The 21947-nt window shown below is 31.4% G+C and overlaps 1 protein-coding gene across 1 annotated transcript; it reads right to left on the reverse strand.

Annotated features, from left to right (window-relative positions):
- Nucleotides 1-6867: 6867 nt before the first annotated feature.
- On the reverse strand, nt 6868-10660 carry LOC120084158 (D-3-phosphoglycerate dehydrogenase 1, chloroplastic-like). Its single transcript, XM_039040057.2, has 5 exons — nt 9802-10660; nt 8997-9373; nt 8803-8913; nt 7925-8020; nt 6868-7848 (listed from the first exon to the last, which is right to left on the reverse strand). The coding sequence occupies exons 1-5, from the start codon at nt 10445-10447 to the stop codon at nt 7177-7179; spliced, it is 1902 nt and encodes a 633-aa protein (XP_038895985.2). The 5' UTR covers nt 10448-10660; the 3' UTR covers nt 6868-7176.
- Between the last annotated feature and the right edge of the window lie 11287 nt (nt 10661-21947).

Below are 21947 nucleotides of genomic sequence, written 5' to 3' on the forward strand. Positions count from 1 at the left end.
ACTCGAAGCCGAGCATGGATCTCACAGTGTGAACACTTAGAGACGTGAGAGCCAAAAATAATATATCTCATATATTATTAATCTCCCACTGAAATGTTCTATTTTATAAAAATGAGTACTGACTTGGTTATTAACCAGCTAATTTTATACAACCTAAGTCTAGGTAATTTTTCCTAGTATAACTCTTATACTGGGAATTAACCTATGATGTCTAGGTGATAAACTATTTTTATTACCTTACACCACTCACACATGCTCATAAAACTAGGGTTATTGACTTAGACGCCAGTTTGATCTCCAGGTAGGAGGTGCTCTATAAACCGTCAACTTAAGTACCCCAACCTTAGACATGATCTCCCCGGGTAAGTAAACAACTCTTGTTTTACAAGTAATTGACCTATTTTAACTCTTAAAAAATCGATTGAATTGCACTAGTTAACCCTAGGTGAGCATGCAATTTATCTTTGTTATAGATTTTAAAAGTATAGGTTATTTTATAACAATCATAAAAAAATTATAATAATTATAACCCTAGAACATTCATCTATAACATGCTTCCTTAAAGAAAATCATGCTTTAATATAACACTTATATTAAATTATGAAAATCTAAGCATGCATACTATATGCATTATAACATTTATAACATATAACAAATGCATGCTACATGCTTATCCTATGGTGGAGTTTTTAAAACTATATGGCATACTTTATACACACATATTAAAAACAATATCATACATCACATGCATAATACTTAAACAACACTAAAGTGGACCAGTTTTGGCATTGAAACAAACTAACTACCTAAATTATTACAAAAATAACCAAGTAGCTCCCTTGAACCGGCCTCAAACCTTTTGAACCAACCCGAACCGGCTCAAAAACTCCAAAAAAAAACAGGTTGAACCGATCAAACTGGCACAACCAAGTCGAGCCAGACCGATCAACCCTTACATTCAGGTCAACGAGCTGGAGCAAACTGGGTGCACAGATTAGCATTAGGTCGCGAAGTAGGTCAAGGCACCGGACGGGTCGAATCGGATGAAGGCAGGTGCGCGTAAGAGCTTCAACGAACTGGGTCGAGTTCAATGTTGCGGGTCAAATCGAAATGGGTGTAGACAGGGGACGCGCATAAGACTCACCGAACCAGGTCGAAATGCGGGCTGCGGGTCGAGTCGTTGGGTCTGAGAACAAGATTTCGGGTCTGGAAGGTTTTTCTTCACCTTTTCTCTCGGCCAACTTGAGTTCAACCACTTCTTTTGAGCAAATGAAAGCCTAAAAGAACTCTAATGACTCCATAAAAAATATAGACCCTTTGTAATACATTAAAGCTCATTTACGTGTGAGCAATTACAATTTCATCAACAAATTAATGAGAAAACAAATGCCAAAACCGTAATGTATCCACTTTAGTCCACATTCATCACATGAATAACACCCATCAAATGTAATAGAACGTTATAAGCATGCTTTGATACCAATTGTTGGAAAATAGAAGCATGCACAGCGGAAGTAACGAATCATAACACTCTAATTACAAATAATTAACTAAGGATTAAGCATGCAAAGAGAGTTAGAGATACAACCTTTGTAGTTTCCATGATAAACTTCGTCTCCGTGAGCAATTGGCACCACCAACGGTAACTCGCTATTCTCCGATTGAAGAACACAGTTATAGGACCGAATTATTAGTGAAAGATAGGGAATTTCACTAATTAAATTTGGAGAGTCAAAGAGAGCTTGTGAAAGAATAAAAGGTGGAATAATTAAGGAAGCATTAGTTTTTTAATTTTAGAAAATCAAAACCTATTTATAAACAAAACACATGCAAAAATCCTTCTTGCATGGCTTCCACCTCAAACTTCATTAGCATGAAAAAGATAAGTTTCAAGCTTAGCAAGAGCCACTTCAAAACCACTTAATTAGTGGAAAAAATCCAACAATTAGATTATTCCACTAACTAATATTTATTAAAAATAAATTATATCATAAAACAAATTCTTGACAAAATAGGAAATACTATTGTCATATTTTAGGAATTGTTTAATTAAAATAAACAAATTTAATATCACATATTAAATTGACTTTGACACCTAATTTTTATTAATCGCATTAATCAATTTTTAAAAACACTTTCATGCTAATATAAAATATACTTTCAAAATAAATAAATAATTAATTAATTGTAAATTATATCTTGTATTTATACAATTTTCCCTAAATACCAAATTTGAACATTTCAAATTCTCACTTCACCTAATTTTTCAATTTTGTCCGTAGTGAGCTAGCAAAGAGACTCGATGGACCTACAAATCATGGATTCCAACAATTTGAGACTAACCGATCAAATTCTTTAACCTAGTTAATCGACATTCGTTGACTAACAGGACTATCCACTATAGCATGTATTTGCACTCCTCTCAGTGTAGATATATTATGTATCCATTTGATATAACCGTCATCAATAAGTTGATCCTTCACAGTTTGTTTGTAACCTCTGCTAGGTCAATTGTCGTTTTACCCCTGAATTCTTTTCTCCTTAAGTTCCACCGTCTCTCTAATGAACAATTGATTTAGGATCTTAATCACTAAATCCATTCCCTCTCAGGCCAACGAAAGGATGGGGCCTCTTGTTCAAGACCCGGGATTAGTCTTAAGGGAACAACTTTCTACTATCCCTAAAATGGGTAGGAGTGAGTTCCATCTTGTAAATTCTATATCCCCAGCTATCTACACGGTCTTATCCCTGAAATGGGAGGCATATTGAGCAGCGTTACTGAGCTTACCCTCGCCTATGCAGATCAAGGGAAAATCCCGAATAAACAGGAGTTCATAGACAACTCAGGATTCAAATCAAGTTATCTAGGCCATCAAGAAGTGAAATTAATCAGTGTTAATAGTAAACGGTGTGAATACGTAACAGTGATTATTTTGTGGTCAGTTTTACACAATCTCAAAGTGTAGAACAGCCCTGCTCACATATCTATTCATGAACGAACTGATCACATCGTCTATGGCACTTTACAACATTTGTAACAATCATAAAGCGGTCGCATTCAATAATATCTCTAGAAATAGGTACCCAACCTAATCCAAGTACTATAGACTATTTTACTCAAACTTGATCCAGTTTATGTCTCCACATAAAGTCCACGTATTCATTACAATAGCCAAGGGTTCATAGTTTATTGGATTTAGAGTTATCGATTCATTTTCATTCAACAACATTTGTCTGAATGAACTTCATATATGTTTATTGTTTATAAACTACGAGTTTTAGGACATACAACCCACCATGGTACAAAGTAGATAACAAAGGAATAAATTTATAGGTGGAAGTAGGGTCTTAATTTTCAAAAACAAAAACTAAAAAAATTAAATTGTTACCAAACGGGGTCTTAGTGTTTATGCTTTAAGTTTTGTTTTAATTCAGTTCTTAAGTTTCAAAATATTATAATTTTGGTCTTGAGATTTGAGTTTGGTTTCAATTTGGTCCCTTAGTTTCAAGATTTTATATTTTTACCTCAATTTTTCATTAAATAATCATTTTTAATCATTAACGTCAATATCTATTAATTAATTTAAATTAATTGAGAAGTGAAATTTTAGATCTAATTCAATAGTGATGAAAAATAGTGTAACTTAATTAATTATAATTTTTTAAATAATTCTAAATTAACTAATCGATATTAACACTAGAAATGGATAATGAGTATTTAGTGAAAAATCGAAGTTAGGAGTGTAAATCTTGAAATCTAGGAACCAAATTAAAACAAAACTCAAATCTCTAGTAAAATTGTAATATTTTAAAACCTACCAAATTCAAAACTTGGACTAAATGTATAATATTTTGAAACTTAAGAATCAAATGGAAACCAAACTCAAAACTTAAGGTTAACTTTTTTTCCTTTTAAATATATAATAATGTTTGTATTCTTACAACTTTTTTTCCTATTAGCCAAATTAAAAAAAAAAAAAAAAAAAAAAAAAAAAAATTTTTAAAATGGTTTTTTAAATTTTTAAAATTTGATTTAGTTTTTAAAAATATCATTGAAAGTAGTAACAAAATAAAGAAAAAAAAATAAGTTAAAGTGGCATTTATAAGGTTAATTTTGTGAATTCTTTTTTATCTCTCTGTCTAGTAGGGGTGTTAATGGATTGGATTGGGTTGAAAGACTTTTCAGACCCAATTCAATTTTTCGAGTTATAAATTTTTTCAACCCCAATAACTCTTATTAAAAAATGAACTCACCCAACCCAACTATAAAATATTTGGGTTGGGTTGGTTCGAGTTAATCGGGTCATTTATTTAAATTTTTATTCTAAAAAGAAACAAAATATAAATATGTAAAAATCTAATTTAATTATTTTCATATATTGAATTAAGATTAACAACTCAATTTCAATTTATATAGTGAAATTTTTTTTCTAAAGTGGAAAAAAAAACTAATTTTGAGAGTTGTTGAAGAATAAATTATTCAAAAAATATTGAAATTAAATAAAATTAAACTCAGTATATGTATAAATAATTGTGTTATGTGTAATATAAAACATATTTTAAAGTTAATAATAAATTTGGGTTAGTTCGGATTGATTTGGGTTATTTTAGGTGAAACCATGAACCAACCCAACTCATAAAATTTTCATTTATTTGAACTCAATCCAATCCAAATAAATTGATAACTCAATCCAAATTGCATAGATTAGATTGGGTTGATCAATTTTTTCGAATCATCGAATTTTTTGAATACTCCTGCTGTCTAGTCTATTTGTTTGTGTTCATTTAGTTGTGATCTGTAGTATCGTGTGGAAGGAAAAAATAAAAAGGTTTAATTGAATAGCTCTACCAAAATTTCAAATTGATAATGTATTTCTTTATCTTTATGTATTATTAAAAAAAAAAATAACAATGCTTCCACCTTGATTTTTGAGTCCATAAATAGAAAGTCAAGAATATCTTTTTAAGAGGATAAAGTCAAGAATATCTTTTTCAGAAGGATGTAGTCCATAGTTGAATGGTACATGTAACTTTCTTTTTTTTCTAATTATTTTATTTTAAAATGACAATAAATCTATGACAAATGTTAGTTGATGCTTGCAAAAAACATGGAGATAAACAAAATAGAAAATTGAAATTGTGTATAAAAAATATAAAGATGAAATTAGAGAGCTTTGAACTAGGGACAAAATATTTTTATTATGTGAGATTCTCTACTTAAAATGTAAGAAAGAGATTAGAAAAGAAAGTTTTTGAAGTAACTATTAAATTTGTCTTCTTTTAAAAAAATTCTTAAGTGGAATTTTTCGTAAGAATTGAAAAATGGAGAAATTTTTATAATTTCAATTGTTACGAGAAATTCATGTGAGTTTTTTCTTCAACTCAAAATTAAGAATGGTAAATAAGAATTTGAAATTTTGATTAGAAAAATATATTCCCTTTTGGAATTTTCTGTAAGTTTAATTGAAATTAAAATTTGTTAAAAAAAAGAAAAAGAAAAAAACTAAAGCTTATAGGAATTGAAGTTGGGTACAATATCAGGATGCTCCAATGGATTCTTATTTATACACTTTTTTCTAGTCGATTTTGGGGAGCTCAATTAGAGACAATGAGTCTATATTCTATTTTGTCACACCTTTTGTCCCAAATTACCCTACCTAACCTAGGACGTGGCATGCAGAAAATAGATTCTAACTAAAACATGGAACCATTGTCAAACTAAATATATATACACATATATTTCAAAACAAGTAATTAGCAAAAACTTTAATTGTAAACATAATTGAAAATAAATTTTACTAAATCAAATTCTATAATAATTTCAGTAGAGTTTTTGCCTGAAAATCGAATAAACCACACCTAAAAAGAAAATACAGCCCAAATATTTTGTTCCAAACTCAAAACTACTATTGAATTTTTTTCCTTCATTGAAGTACGTCGGCAACTTCTTGATTTGCACCTCGGAATGGATGATCGACCTCCAAGGTACTCTCTGTACTCTTTTGCACCTTCACTCCATAGCCAAAATTCACTATGAAGTGTAAAAACTCAATTATAAAAATGGCAAGTGAAACTTTAATTTTATAATAGAAATCACGATAGCACCGCAGTGTTGTTGCCTAGCGTAGTGGCGTTGGACAGTGTTGCCCCTAGTGCGTTGCAGTGCTATCGAGTGAAAAATCTTTGTAGCTTCACAGCGCTACCCAAAAACTCGCTTTCAAGTTTCCAGTGTCAAGGGGAGTGCTACAACGCTCATTCTTGAGTGTTTTAGCTTTTTTTTTTCCCTTCATTTGTGGAAATAGCCCCTAAGTACCTATATTAGGCATAAATTGACTATTTTCACTCCATTTAACTCCAAATCTCACTCTTTTGCTCAATTTCTGAAAATTACTAACAACCAACCTCAAATCTATGCATATTAAATGAAAATACCATAAATTAAAAGTAACTAAAGCAATTTTCAAGTACTTTTAGGCCCAATCAATTTTAATTTATTTGTGCACAAACTAATTTACAATTTATGCTAAACTAGGCTATTGATCAAATAATCAATGATATTTTAGGCTTAATCATCTTTATATTTGATCAAACCTAACATTGTTATCAGGTGGCTAGAAAGAAAACATGTGGTACTATCAAAATCCACCGATATTTTTGTTTTCAATTTCTATATGGGACAAGTTAGCCTTAAATTTAACCATGTATGATTTCATCATTTATTTGGTAAGCAAGTTGTATTTGGTCTAAAATCAACAATATAATTAAAAGAAGAGGAAAATCGAACTACTCACTTGTATTTCATTAGAGTACACAAAAATACAAAAAAGTGGCTTAAATAATTATTGAAGACGGTTGGGGTTGAGCAGGTGGCAGACAACATTACCAAATTTGCATTTAAACATATGCAATTTCTTTTTTACCCTAAGATACAATAACCTTAATCACGTTTCTCCATTCTTAAACTCGAAAGAAGGACAAATAAATGAATAAACAAGACAAAATAAAAAGAAAAGGCCAGTAACCTTAAAATACAATATAACCTTAATCAAAATCCACCCCAAACTCCAACTGCCCTTATTAGTTAAATTATTTCACGACCAAAAGAAAAAAAGAAAAACATAAAAACATAGGTAGGAAACGACATGTCGGCAGCGAGTGTGGGTGAGTTTGATGATTTTATAGGTTTAAAAAGACAAACTCTTCAACAGCAGGAACTTGTCCAATTTTCTTTAGAGTGTCCTTGTTGGGTTCTTCATCCACACCAATTGCCATAATCGCCCTCTTCCTTCTCGTCGTTCTCCCAACGCTCATGAAATTCACATTCACATTATTCTCTCCCAGAATGCTTCCCACCCGTCCGATCATTCCCGGTTGGTCCACCTGTCTGCACAGGATTAAATTCCCTTCCAAACTCACGTCCACGTCGAACGGTCCTACACGTGTCAGATGCGGTACTCCGTATTTCACTTTCCCTTCTATCACCACGTCACCGCTCTCCGTCACCGCGCTCGCGAACTTCGAGTCCACGTGCGACACCGTGATCTGGATTGATTCCACTGGAAACTCCGGCGGCGCGTCTACCAGCACCCGCTCCTCGCTTATCCGAAGCCCCTTTTGCTTGGCCGTGAAATCCGCGTTCACCAGGTTTATGTGGCTGTCGGATATGGGCTCGATTATGCCTTTTGTGATCATCGCTCGTAATAGCCTTGTGTCTAAATCGTCTGGGACTCGCCCTGATTTGTATAATACTTTTACTGATTTTATTCCGCTACCTCCGGCCACCAGCTGCACCGCCAGCCGCCCCAGTTTCTCCGCCAGTACCACGTACGGTGCTAACTCCGACAGTACCTGCTCAATCATACAATAATCACGCTTAATTTAACTCCAATTCCAAAATTATAAGAATTTCGCATCATTTAATTACCTCCGGAGCGACCATGGGAGCGTTCACGGCGGTGGCAGAAAGTTCACCGTTCAATGCTCCGACCACGGCTTCCGCTATTTCAATGGCAACACCTTCCTGAAATATTTTTATTTGTCATTTCAACAATAAATCCAGAAAACGAGGAGATTGAACAAAAAAAAAATAATAAAAAAGTGGACAATTATTCTAATTTTTCGTGATTCAAAAAGTATTTCCACAAAATTTTGTATATCCAAGTAACTCAATTCAAAACGTCTTTATAATCTCTCCTATAATCCCTAGGGTAAATCTCTCAACCATATTGTCAAAAGAAATGAAAAACCATCATTTTGTCCCAAGTTCCCAATTCGTTAACTAACATATAAAATATTTGTTAAATTACACTTTTAACCTTTAAATTTTGAGTTGAATAGATAAAAAAAAACTTTAAAAAATTTCTAACATGTCCATCAAATAAAATTTATGACTAATAAGTCTTTAAATTTAAAAATATTTAATTAATATTTTTTATTTTGTATACAACAAATCTTAGATCTTTCTATTCAATGTCTAATAGATCCTTTACTTATTAGCCAATTTCTTTATCTTCTTCACAAATCTATTTTACACAAAAATTAAAGTATAATCATCTATTAGTCACAAAAAATAATTTTATGTATAGTATATTGCGATCGGTTATCTATCAAATGCAAAATTAAAAAAAAATGCCAATATTTTATAAAATTGAATGTTCCCTAAATTTAAAAGTTGACCACTTAGACACAAACATGCTTCCTAAATATAAAATAAAAATGAAAATTTAGGATGTAAAACTTGAGAAGATTGTAATTCAAAGTTGATATGAATGGTGGGGAAATAAAACAGAATAGTGGGCTTGCCTGTGCCTCCTTGGTGCTGGCTCCAAGATGAGGCGTGACAGTAACATTCTTATGCTGCACTAGCTTGCTGTCTTTCGGCGGAGGCTCTTCTACAAAAACGTCAAGCGCCGCCTATTTTCACCACAGATCCATAAATCAATAGAAAAAGAAATAAAAACAGAGACCCTCCAATTTTTTAGAATATAAAAATTTACCTGAGCAACAGCTCCACTATCGAGGGCTCTAACAAGGGCATCTTCATCAATTACGCCTCCTCTAGCAACGTTAATCAAACGAGCCCCTTTCTTCATCAGAGCAAATGTATCGTCATTGAAAACCTTCGAGGTTGCGGGAGTGAGCGGCATATGGAGCGAAATGAAATCCGCCGTTGATATCGCTTGATTGAACGACACTAATTCCACTCCGATGGCTCTTGCTCTGTCCACCGGCGCGTAAGGATCGTGTGCTATTACTTGCATCCCTAATCCCTTTGCTCGTCTCGCTACTTCCGATCCCACTTTCCCGAATCCCATCACCGCTAATGTCTTTCCCACCAGTGAAACTCCGACGTACTTGTTCCGTTCCCATTTTCCTGGAAACCCATTTCAACAAATCACTCTTTTACACTTTGTGATCCATTTTTTTTTCTTTTTTACCCAGATCGGAATTTGGGGTTTTCGGTGTGATTTTATTCCAGAAAAAATCTTCGGTTTGACAGAGGAATTAATTCTTGTCATGTGCTTTTTTAGATGACAGCCAAAATAGGGATAACCAAAAAGACGTTTCAACTTTTAAGTATATATAAAAAGGAGCCAAAAGCAGAGTGTTTACATTATAATTCTGCTCCCTGATTTCAGTTAAAGTAAGCAATATAGTTTAAAATCATGAAAAATCCTTGAAATTGGAACATGGGGTTAGTAATTATAAGCAGATCTAAACGTTGAAACAAAAGGGTGTTTATGATTATGATTATGAATTAGGTACCCCTCTGAAACAGGGGAGTACCCATTTATTACCGACCTGCTTTCATGGAGGCATCGGCCTGAGCGACGTTTCTGGCCATGGCAGTAAGCAAGGCAATTCCATGCTCAGCAGCGGCGATGGTGTTGGCAGTTGGGGCATTAACAACGAGACAACCGAACTCAGTGGCGGCCTGCAGATCCACATTGTCAATCCCAACGCCAGCTCTTCCAACAACTTTCAAACGCCCTTTTGCAGCCTCAAAGACCTGCCGGTTCACCTTGGTGCCACTTCGGACAATCAAGGCGTCGCACGAAGAGATCTTGGCGCAAAGATCTTCCGGCGAGAGGTCATAAGCGCACTCAACATTCCCAAAGCTCCGGAGAAGCTTAAGACCGGCCTCTCCAAGTTTCTCGGCCACCAAAATGGTCGATCTGTCATTAGGGAAAGTGGGGCCGACGAGATCAGAGTTCTGAACCTCTAATCCCGACGATTCCACGATCTTCAAAACGCTACGAAGTGGAATGAAATTGCAGCGGTTAGAAGAAGAAGAAGAAGAAGAAGGAGAAGAAGAATGAAGAGGGTGGAGGTTGAGAGAAACAGAGGAGTTGGAAAAGGAGAGAAGAGGGGATTTGGAATGGGAGGATCTGTTGAATGAGGTGAAATGGGGAGAAGAAAAGAGGGATTTTGCAGAAGAGAAAGCCATGGTAGATGGATTTGGAAGCTCAGAATGATTGGGGTTGAAAGGCTTTTGAAATGGAAGAAAAGAGAAGGACTCCCTTTCTCTTGATGGTGGAGAAGGGGGGTGACCTTAAAATAGAAGTGGGGATGGGTTTAAGGTGGGGAATTTTGGGAATTCTAATTAAACATGATTTAACAACCAATTAAATTCTCTTTTCAATTATCAACCATTCAACTTCTTATGTTATTCTTCTAAACTAATGATGGTGGGAAATTGTTCTGTTCATTCTATATATGAATTGTCATTTTTTTCCTCCCTTGGTGTTTTCCCTTTTTTTTAATATATATATATAAATGATTAAACCAGAAAAAAGTTAGTTATAAACATAACAACCGAACTCAAAATATTAGCGGATATAACACAATACAAAAGAATTTTTAAATATAGCAAAATTTATATTCAGTTCTCGAAATCTATCAATGATAGACTATATCGTTGATAAGGAGTCTATTAACGATAGAGTCTATCACCGATAGATTTTGCTATATTTGTAATGTTTTAAATATGTTGCTATATAGCTAATTATTATCCCTGAAATTTTTACCCATCAATTAAAAGAAAAAAGTTAGGATTCTATTCGGTAATTATTTCATTTTTATTTTTAAGTTTTTGAAACTTAAACCTATTTTATTTTAAATACAAAAACAAGATTTTAAAAATTATATCTCTTTGGGAAGCCATTTGATTTTTTTTTTTTTTATGTTTGAAAATTAAGCTCATAAAGATTACTTTCACCTCCAAATTTCTTCATTTGTTATCTATTTTTTAGCAAATGTTTAAAAAACCAAGCCAACTTTTGAAAATTAAAAAAAAAAAAAAAAAGTACCATTTAATTTTTTTTTTTAATTTTTGAAATTTAATTAAGAATTCAATCATTATACTTAAGAAAAAGATGTAAATCATTATAAAAATTAGGAGGAAATCGACTTAATCTTCGTTAAAAAAATAATAATATCGAATGGGATCTTAATCTTCGTTAAAATAATAATAATAATAATAAAATTAAAAAAATTAAAAAGAAAAGAAAAAAAAAAAAAAAAAAAAGGTTACAACTCACTGCTATATACTGCGTTTTCCCACTCAAATACTTGTAATGCCATATGAAAATTTATTTCCTCAAAGAAAAAACAGATAAAAAAGCTGTTCAGACCATTCTAAAAATTAGTAAAAACGTTATTTTAAAAAGAAAAAAGAAAAAGAAAAAAAAGACTATAAGAACATATTGGTAACATTTTCGTTCAAAATGATTCAAAAAGGAAATAAAAAAACAGTCTATTGAAAATAGAGATTTAAATCTGATTTTTTTAATATAAAATTATATTAAAAAAAATTTGTTTTAAATATGTTCGATGTAATTTTAATTATCTAATTTTAGTCCCTATATCTTTCAATATATCTTAAATTTAATTCCCACTACAAGTTTGCTGTTGAATTTTTAAACAGCATTTTGTTATCTATTAGCATTTTTACTTTAAATTTTCAAAACATATTCACATATTACATCTCTTTGCATGAAAATTATTATTATTATTTAACCAATTTATGTAATATTTTATTTTATTTTATTTTATTTTGTAGATGTTGATAGAAATTGAAAGAAATCTATCAATATTGTCAATGATAGAAATTGATAAATATCTATAATTGATAGATATTGACAAAATTTTATTCGTGTTTGTTTTTTTACTATTTCTATAAATAGTTAATTTTCGCTAAACAACAATTGTTGTGCTAAACAATTTGATACGTTAACAATAATTTTACTTTTTTTTTAAAAAAAGAGAAAATCTTAGCTCCTCATAAGTATTGTTCATGTTGACACGTTAACAATAATTTTACTTAAAAAATGAAGAATGAAATCTCAACTTTCCACATCAATGAGTTACTTCTCAAACTTTATATATTCCTTTTTATTTATCATCAAATAGATGTCATATCTTTATGTATTATGAATATTATAATAAGAAATAGATGCTCATTGTTCAGTGTCCCAAAAATATATATCACCTTTATGTTATCTTATAATTATTCATGTTTGGTGTACATATCCTAATTACCACTTTACCTATAAATAGTAACATTTAGCAGATCTTAAAATTACACACATTAGGTAAATTTTCATACAAATTGCAGAAAGTGGAGAAATTTGAAAAAAATTTCATTTCTTATTTTCTTATTTTGTTATATTTTATTTATTTATAAATTATGTTTTATTTATTTTAATATTATATTATATTTTATCATCATCCATGTTTTCATTGTACTCCTCAAATTCACAACATGTTATCAGCACGAGCTCCTGTCGTTTGTCCCGCTAAAGGGATGTTGGTTTTTTCTTCTTAATTATATTAATAAATTTAATGTTATTTTGCATATACAATCTCTATTAAATTTCTAACATAAGTACAATATTTTATGATAGTGTTGTCATGACAAATCTCACAAAATTAGAATTTGTCGCCCTTGATATTAACGACAATAATTATTTGTCATGGGTACTTGATACCGAAATTCACTTGGATGTTATGAATCTTGGGGAGACTATTAAAGAAGAAAATATGACATCCAGTCAAGACAAAATAAAATCTATGATTTTTCTTCGTCATCATATCCACAAGGGATTGAAAATGGAATATTTTACAATAAAATATTCTTTTATCTTGTGTAAAAATTTGAAAGAGAGGTATGATCATAAAAATACATTATTCTTCCTAAAGCTCGTTATGAGTAGATGCACTTGAGGGTATAAGATTTTAAATCAGTAAGTGATTACAACTCTACATTATGCGGAGAGAAAATTACTGGTTTTGATATGTTAAGTAAGACATTTTCTACATTTCATGTCTCGAATATACTCCTGCAGTAGCAATATCGAGAGAAAGATTTTAAACAGTATTTTGAATTAATTTCATGTCTTCTCAGATTTTAAACAGTATTTTGAATTAATTTCATGTTTTCTCATGGTCGAACAAAATAACGAGTTATTGATGAAAAATCATGAATCTCGATCAACCGGAATGACACAATTCCCTAAAGTGAATACTGTGAATTTTAATAATAATTGTGGTTGATATCGTGACCGTACTAGAGGAAGGAATAATTATTATTTCCGTGGTGGTCGTTTTAATCATTCAAATTTCGAAACGACACCATTCCCTAAAGTGGATACTGTGAATTTTAATAATAATTGTGGTCGAGATCGTGACCGTGCTAGAGGAAGGAATAATTATTATTTATGTGGTGGTCGTTTTAATCATTCAAATTTCGAAAGAACAACATAAAATGATGATCACAAAGGAAAAGCTCCACGAGATAAGAGTTCAAAAAATGTTGAAAATAAATGCTTCTCATACGGAATGACTGGGCACTGGTCACATACCTGTCGTTCATTAAAACACTTAGTTGTCCTCTATCAAGCCTCCCTGAAGGAAAAAGAAAAAAAATGTGAAAGCAATTTTTGTATACTAGGATAATGATATATTTGACCCATCCCATATGTCAAATTTGGATGTGACGGACTTTTTTGAATCTTCTAAAGAGAAGATTGACACAGTTGATGAAACATCAAGTGTTTCTTTTGACTTTGAGAATATCTAGACTTAATGTTATTGTTTTCTTTTACCTATCTTTATGTTTTATTAACTTTTGTATATTTTAAGTTTTTTTTTCTTATTGTAATTTTTTTTAATGAAAAAATATGGATCATTTTCATATGTTGGGTGATTAAAAAATAAGCAAAAAAGATCAATGTTTGGCAGACATGCAATTACACACATAATACTTACAAATAAAAAATACTTTTTCAAATTGACGATGCTGAAAGCAAAAATAAATACAATATTGGGTTCTACAAACTTGATAGAAGGTTTTGGAAAAGTAAATATTATTTTTCCTAAAGGAACAAAATTTATAATTAACAATGCATTGTTCTCTAGTCAATCAAAGAGAAATCTTCTAAGTTTTAAAAATATACATTGCAATGGTAATCATATTGAGAGTAGTAAAAATAATGTGAAATATTTATATATCATGCCCATTGTCTCAAATGAAAAACGTATATTGGAAGAGTTGTCTGCTTTATCTTCTAGATTATATTAGACTCATATACGAGTAATTGAAACATATGCAACAATGAGCCTAAAGTTCATGAATCTAAACATATTTACAATTTGGCATGACCGATTGGGTCATCCAGGATCTATAATGATGAGAAAAATTATTGAGAATTCAAATGGACATCCATTGAAGAGTTAGAAGATTCTTCAATCTAATGAATTATCACGTATTGCTTGCTCTCAAGGAAATTGATAATTAGACCATCACCAGCTAAAGTGGGGACTGAATCACCTGTATTTTTAGAACGAATTCATGGTGATATATGTGGACCTATTAACCCACCAAGTGGACCATTTAGATATTTGATGGTATTAATAGATGCATCCAGTAGATGGTCACACATATGCTTATTATCAAGTCGAAATCTCGCATTTGCAAGATTACTTGCTCAAATAATTAAGTTAAGAGCACAATTTCTTGATTATACAATTAAGACCATTTGTCTTGATAATACTGGTAAATTTACATCCCAAGCTTTTGATAATTATTGTATGTCAATTTGGATAAGAGTTGAACATCATGTAGCTCATGTTCATACACAAAATAGTTTAGCAGAATCATCTATAAAACATTTACAATTAATTGCAAGACCATTACTTATGAGGACCTAAGATTTCTTCATCTATATGAGGATATGCTATTTTGCATGTAGCGTCACTTGTACGTATTAGGCCAATAGCTTATTATAGTTACTCACCATTATAATTAGCTTATGGTAATGAGCCAAATATTTTCCATCTGAGAATTTTTTGTTGCGCAGTATATGAAAACAACTTGGTTGATGATGTAAATACCCATGAAGAAATCTTCGACATGACTAGTGAGGAAGGTGAAATACCTAAAGATAATAATGAGATTTCAATAAACTATGCCATGACAAAAAAAAGATGGAATCAAACTAATGTAATTATTGACAACATTTTTGCGTATAATGTTGCTCATGGTATTATATCTGAAAATGAGGATCCTGAACCAAAATCTGTTGAAAAATGTCGAAATAGAAAAGATTGGCTTCATTGGAAAAAAGCAATCGAGACATAATTAAACTCACTTTCAAAACTTCAGGTTTTTGGACCAATGATCCGAACACCAGAAGGTGTTAAACCTGTGAGATACAAATGGGTATTTGTGAGGAAAAGAAATGAAAATAATGAGGTCACAAGATGTAAGATTGTATCAACAGCAGCAGAAGAACAAAGATCATCTAAGCATTCAAATTCACTAATTTTGGCATAATATAAAGCATGTTTCTGCAAGAAAAATGGGTTTCAAGACATACCTCTTGTAGAACTTCTTCAAAGCTCATCTCCAGCTATTATCTTCTCCACCACCTCAAGATCTTTCCCACTATTCTCTTGGTGCTCTAAATTGAGTTACAAGCTTGAATAAAGGGATGAAGGAGAAAAGTTCACTGCAGCAACCTATGTTGAAGAACCTTTCTTCAAACCGAATTTTCTCTCAAAATTCTGTGGATTGCAGACTAGATTTTCACTCCAATCTTCTCATTAAATTGCAGATCAACATGCAAAGAGAAGAGCTGCATGAGTTGCAGCTCATGCTTAGAGAAGACAAGGCAAAATGGTTGTTTCATATGTGAGCTACTTCAAAGATAGATAATGGAAAAACTCATTTTTACCTTTTGTGTTTTAGTTTTATTTTCCTTTTTCAATTTTATCTAAAAATCAAATTTTGATTAAAAAAATCTATTTGATTTTAAAAATGAAAAATGAATTAATTTCAGAAATTAATTATTTAATAAAACTTAATTAATTTAATATCAAATATTAAATTATTTTTAACACATATCCATCTTTATATATTTAAATCATATTTAAATATATAAATTATCCTATTCCTTTTAATTCTAAAATTAAACATAATTATATCTCATATAACCACTAATTCCCTTAATTCTAATTTGAACGTTTCAAATAAACTTATCACGCTATTCTAGAGCTTGGCTAAACTCATTAGACTAGATTAATCTTCATTCGTTAACTAATGGGGCACTCCACTAAAACCCATAGTTGCACTCCCCTTACTGTAGATATATTATGTCCACAGATTTAACCATAATTAGCAAGTCGACCATTCATAGGTTGTTCGTAATAACTGTTGGGTCAAATATCTGTTTTACCTCGAGATTACGTCTTATTTCTCAAGTCCCTACTGATCCTCTAATGAACAACTGGTTTGTGATCCAATCACCAAACCAAACTCTCTCAGCCCAGTGAGAGGGTGGGGCCCCTTGTTCAAGACCTAGATTCAGTACTTGAAAGAACAACCTTTCTCCTACCCCTAAATCGGGTAGGCATGAACTTCTTCTTGCACCCTATGTCCCCAGCTATCTATCCAATCTTACCTCTGAATTGGGAATCTTATTGAGCCGGCGCTATTGAGCCAACCCTCAACTATGCAAATCTAAAGGCAATCCCGAATAAACAGGAGTTCATAGTTAGCTCAGGATTAAGATCGAGTTACCTAGGTCATCTAGGTGAAATAGTCAGTCTTAAACAGTAAACAACGTTATAAAGTAAGAGTGACTTTTTCTTGGTCCTGATCTTATGCAAACTCATTGCATAAGACGCCCCCACTCCTCATGTCATAACATGTACGAATTAGGATCACATTGTATGTAGCACTTTGCAACTCTTTGTAACAACTACAGAGTAGGCCGCATCCAATGGTGTTACCAGAATAAGGTACCCAACCTCATTCATGTACCATAGATCATTTTGACTATTTACTCGAACCCGATCCACTCTTATGTCTCCACATAAAGTTCAAGTAATCATACAATAGTCATGAGTCTTAGTTTATTGGATTTAGACTTTCATACAATTTATGAAATCAATAACAAGTATATTGATAACAAAAAATGTTTTATCATTTTACAAACTGCGAGTTTTTAGGACATAAAACCCAACACAAGATATAAAACAATACTAGTTGCACAATGTTTTTCACAAAGACCTGGTATTGATTTTGAGGAGACATATTCTCCGGTGGTGGATGCAATTACATTAAGATATTTAATTGGCTTAACTATATATACAAGTCTTCATATGCATCTTATGGATTTAGTCGCAGCATATTTATATGGATCTCTTGATAATGATATTTATATGAGAATCCCAAAAGGATTTAAGGTATTTGAAACATATACATCAAATTCCTGGAAATGGTATTCAATAAAATTACAGAGATCACTATATGGATTGAAACAATCAGGACGAATGTGGTACAATTGTCTAAGTGGATATTTATTGAAAGAAGGATATCAAAATAATCCAATATGTTTGTGTGTTTTTATAAAGAAATTACAATCAAGATTTGCTATTATAACTGTATATGTTGATGACTTGAATATAATTAGAACTCTTGAAGAGCTTTCAAAGCTGTTAGAATATCTTAAGAAATAATTTGCGATGAAAGATCACGGAAAAACAAAATTTTGTCCTGGTTTGCAAATTGAGCATTTAGCAGATAGAATATTTACTCATTAGTCAACTTATACAGGAACAATTTTGAAAATAATTTATAGGGACAAAGCACATCCATTAAATATTCCAATGGAAGTTTGTTCATTGAATACAAAGAAAGATATATTTCGACCTCGAGAAGATAATAAAGAACTTTTTGGTCCTGAAGTACTATATCTTATGCAATTAGTGCACTTACGTATCTTACTAATAATACAATACCAGATATTGCATTTTCAGTAAATTTATTAGCTAGATATAATTCTTCTCTTACAAAAAGACATTGGAACGAATTAAGTGTATACTCCGTTATCTCCGAGGAACAATCGATATGGGTTTGATTTATTCAAATAAATCAAATTTTGATCTAGTTGGTTATACGGATTCTAGATATTTATCTGATCCACATAAATCTAGATTTCAAACAGGTTATCTGTTCACATGTGGAGGAACTACTATATCATGGTGATCGGTGAAGTAGACTATAACAGCAACTTGCTCAAATCATGCTGAAATTCTTGCAATTCACGAGGCAAGTTGAGAATGTGTATGGCTAAGGTCAATTACTCAGCACATTCGTCAAACGTGTGGCTTGTCTTATAATAAAAATCTTCCAACAGCTTGCGTAACCCATATCAAATGAGGATATATTAAAGGAGATAGAACAAAACATATTTCACCGAAGCTTTTCTACACACGTGATTTTGAAGAAAATTGCGACATCACTGTACAACAAATTTGTTTGAAGGATAATCTGGCAGACTTATTTATAAAGGCATTACCAACCTCAACTTTTAAAAAATTGGTGCACAACATTGGAATGCGGCGACTCATAGATCTTAAGTGATGTTTTCATGAGGGGGAGTAAATATATTATATTCTTTTAGGAGTATATATTATATGAAATATGTACTCTTTTTTCTTCACTAGGACTTTTTCCCATTGGGTTTTTCCTAATAAAGTTTTAACGAGACATATTTCATATAAATATATGGGAATCTAAGGGGAAGTATTATGAATATGATAATAATAAATAGATGCTTATTGCTTAGTGTCCAAAAAGCCATGTGTCACCCTTTATGTTGTCCACGTGCCTTGTAATTATTCATGCTTGGTGGCCATGTTAATCCATATCCTACATGCCACTTTGCATAAATAGTGCCATTTGGTGGATCTTAAAATTATACACATAAATTTCCATACAAATTGGAGAAAATGGAGAAATCTGAGAATTTTCTCATTTCATATTTTATTATTTTGTTTTATTTTATTTATTTATGTATTATGTTTTATTTATTTTTAATATTTATTTATTTTAATATTATATTATATTTTATTACCATCTGTGTTCTCGTTGTGAAGATTCTGACTATTCTTAGCATGAGGAAGCTCATTATTATTTTTTATTCTTTTAACATAGGAATCTAATAGTTATTTATCTTAATTTTCAAAACTCAAAATGATACTTCTTTTTTAGATTTGATTTTAATATTTATTGACAAAAATAGAATTGGTTTGAAAGTATTGACAAAAATAGGGTTGTGAAATCGTGGATCGGTCCACGAGTATAAGTCAGAATCATATATCTGGTCCACGATTTCCTAACCACATGTCAAGCATGCTACATTGACTAGGATATCGTGGACCAGATCCACGATTTCCTTGATCCCAAATCCTACCCACCCTTTTCTATTAGTTTCTTCCTCCCTCTCAACTCTATTTCTTTCTTCTTTTCTCTCCCGACCCGACGCGCCAGCCATCTCCCGTCACCCGCCAGTTCGCCGCACTCTTCATTGTCCACCGTTTCCTTGCTGCCATCGATCCTAGGCATTTTTTTTCCAGTATATGCAATTATACTTTGAATAACCATAGATCTAGTAGTTTGTTCAAATGTATGGATGAAAATCTAGTGTTTTGAATTAGTTTTATTGAAAATTTGGAAGATCTAATGGCTGAAGTTTGTTTTGTGAAAGATTTATATTTTTTTTTTACCGTTAGATTGGATTTGAAATTGTATTCTTGAATATTTTTAGTTTTGACCGGAAAATTTGGATTTTTTTTTTTAAATTTATTGTTGTAATTTGGACTGATTTGTTTTTTTTATGTTGGATTGGACTATAGTTTGAAATTGACTTTGTTATTGTAATTGGTTTTTGTTTATATTATTGGACTTTGTTATCGTAATTTGATTTCTTTTTTGTTATTGGACTTTGTTATTGTAATTTGAAATTTTATTTTTGAATTGTTTAATTTTGTTTATATTTTATTTATCTTCAAATAAAAGAATTAATGAAATTACATTTTATCTTGAGACATTAAATCCATTAAATGCGTATAATATAAATGAAGAAAAAAAAAACAAGTAAAGAAGAAAATTGTTAATTAAAAACTAAAAAGAACAATCTAAATTGAAAACAATAAAAAAAAATAAAAATATGGAAATCGTGGACCCTGTCCACGAGTTTGATTTTCATTGACCAAGTCATACGTTGACATGGATGCCACGCAATAATCGTTTATCGGGTACATGATTTTGCTACCCTGGTTTTGTCAATACTTTTATCTTCTACTATACTTTTGTAATTTCCTTGTATGTACCCTATTTTTGTCATTACTTTAAAAACTACATTATTCTTTGATGGAATGTATAATCGTGGAATGGAAGCCAACAGAATCAATAAGCACTCTAATTACATTTAATTTGAGTTCTAAAAGCATGCAAAACATATTTTACATAAGAGAGTTTCAAGAACATCATACCTTTGTTGAATTCCTCCAAATCTAAGATGCTCTTCATGAAATCTCAGCTCCAAATCTACAATGAATCACCAAGAGATCTTCTCAACTATTCCCAGCCTTGAATTTGAGTGGTAGAACTCAAGATTGAAGTGAATTGTGAAGCGAAATGGAGTGGGTTTGAGAGAAGAAGAAAAAAATTTGCAGAAAATCATAATTTTTGGCAATTTTTTTTTTTTTTTAAAAAAAAATCTAAGTCAATTAGAGAGTTATATCCCTCATCTTCATGTAAGCACTAATGGGGACTGTAAGCACTAACGGGGACTGTAAGCACTAACGGGGACTGCAATTGACACTTCAATTGCAACAAATCAATAGCCTAAGTGTTTGGATTGAAAAGATGACAACTCATAATAAAAAATTGTGGAAAAATCCACTAACTCAATACAATCTTCCAATTTCCATTTTGATTTTAATTAATCCAAAAATTAATTAATTTTAAAAATAAAAATTCAACTTCTCAAATTGAATAAAAATAGAAATTAATTTGATTTTTAATTAATTAAATAATAATTTAATATTAAATATTAAATTAATCAAACACCTAATTCATACATGAATCCTATTCATGTAATTAATATTTAAATCAATATTTAAATATTATAAACTCTCCAATTTCGTTTAATTTTGATAAATTAAACGGTAATTATATCAAATATAATTATACAAACCCTAATTTGAAATTGAACAATTCAAATTCAAACCCTAATTTATAATTTGAACATTTCAAATCGAAACCCTAAATTCAATTTGAACACTTCAAATTGAAATCATTTCAAATTCACTCAATTTACTAATTCAAGGTGATCATGCTTTACGAGCTAGTAGAGGGCCCTTATGAACCTAGAGATCATGAGCTCCAACGATTTGAGATTAATTGGCTAAAATCTCTTTAGACGGAATTAATCAATATTCGTTAACTACCAAGCCACACCACTATAACTCGATAGTTGCACTATCCTCACGGTAGATATATTTGTGTCTACTTGATTGAACCATAATCAGTAAGTTGACCCTTCATAGGTTGCTCGTAATAACGACTGGGTCAAATGTTGTTTTACCCCCAAAAT

The sequence above is a fragment of the Benincasa hispida genome, chromosome 1 (assembly GCF_027475165.1).
Source record: "Benincasa hispida cultivar pf3 chromosome 1, pf3_genome.v1.1, whole genome shotgun sequence".
In the NCBI taxonomy this organism is placed as follows: domain Eukaryota; kingdom Viridiplantae; phylum Streptophyta; class Magnoliopsida; order Cucurbitales; family Cucurbitaceae; genus Benincasa; species Benincasa hispida.

Bases quoted from the DNA above. Each gene is read 5' to 3' on its own strand.
- LOC120084158 (XM_039040057.2), bottom strand. From the start codon at position 10,447: ATGGCTTTCTCTTCTGCAAAATCCCTCTTTTCTTCTCCCCATTTCACC. The intron at 9,374-9,801 runs GTCGGTAATAAA...ATGGGTTTCCAG, and splicing joins CGATGCCTCCATGAAAGCAG to GAAAATGGGAACGGAACAAG. The intron at 7,849-7,924 runs GTAATTAAATGA...ATGATTGAGCAG, and splicing joins CTCCCATGGTCGCTCCGGAG to GTACTGTCGGAGTTAGCACC.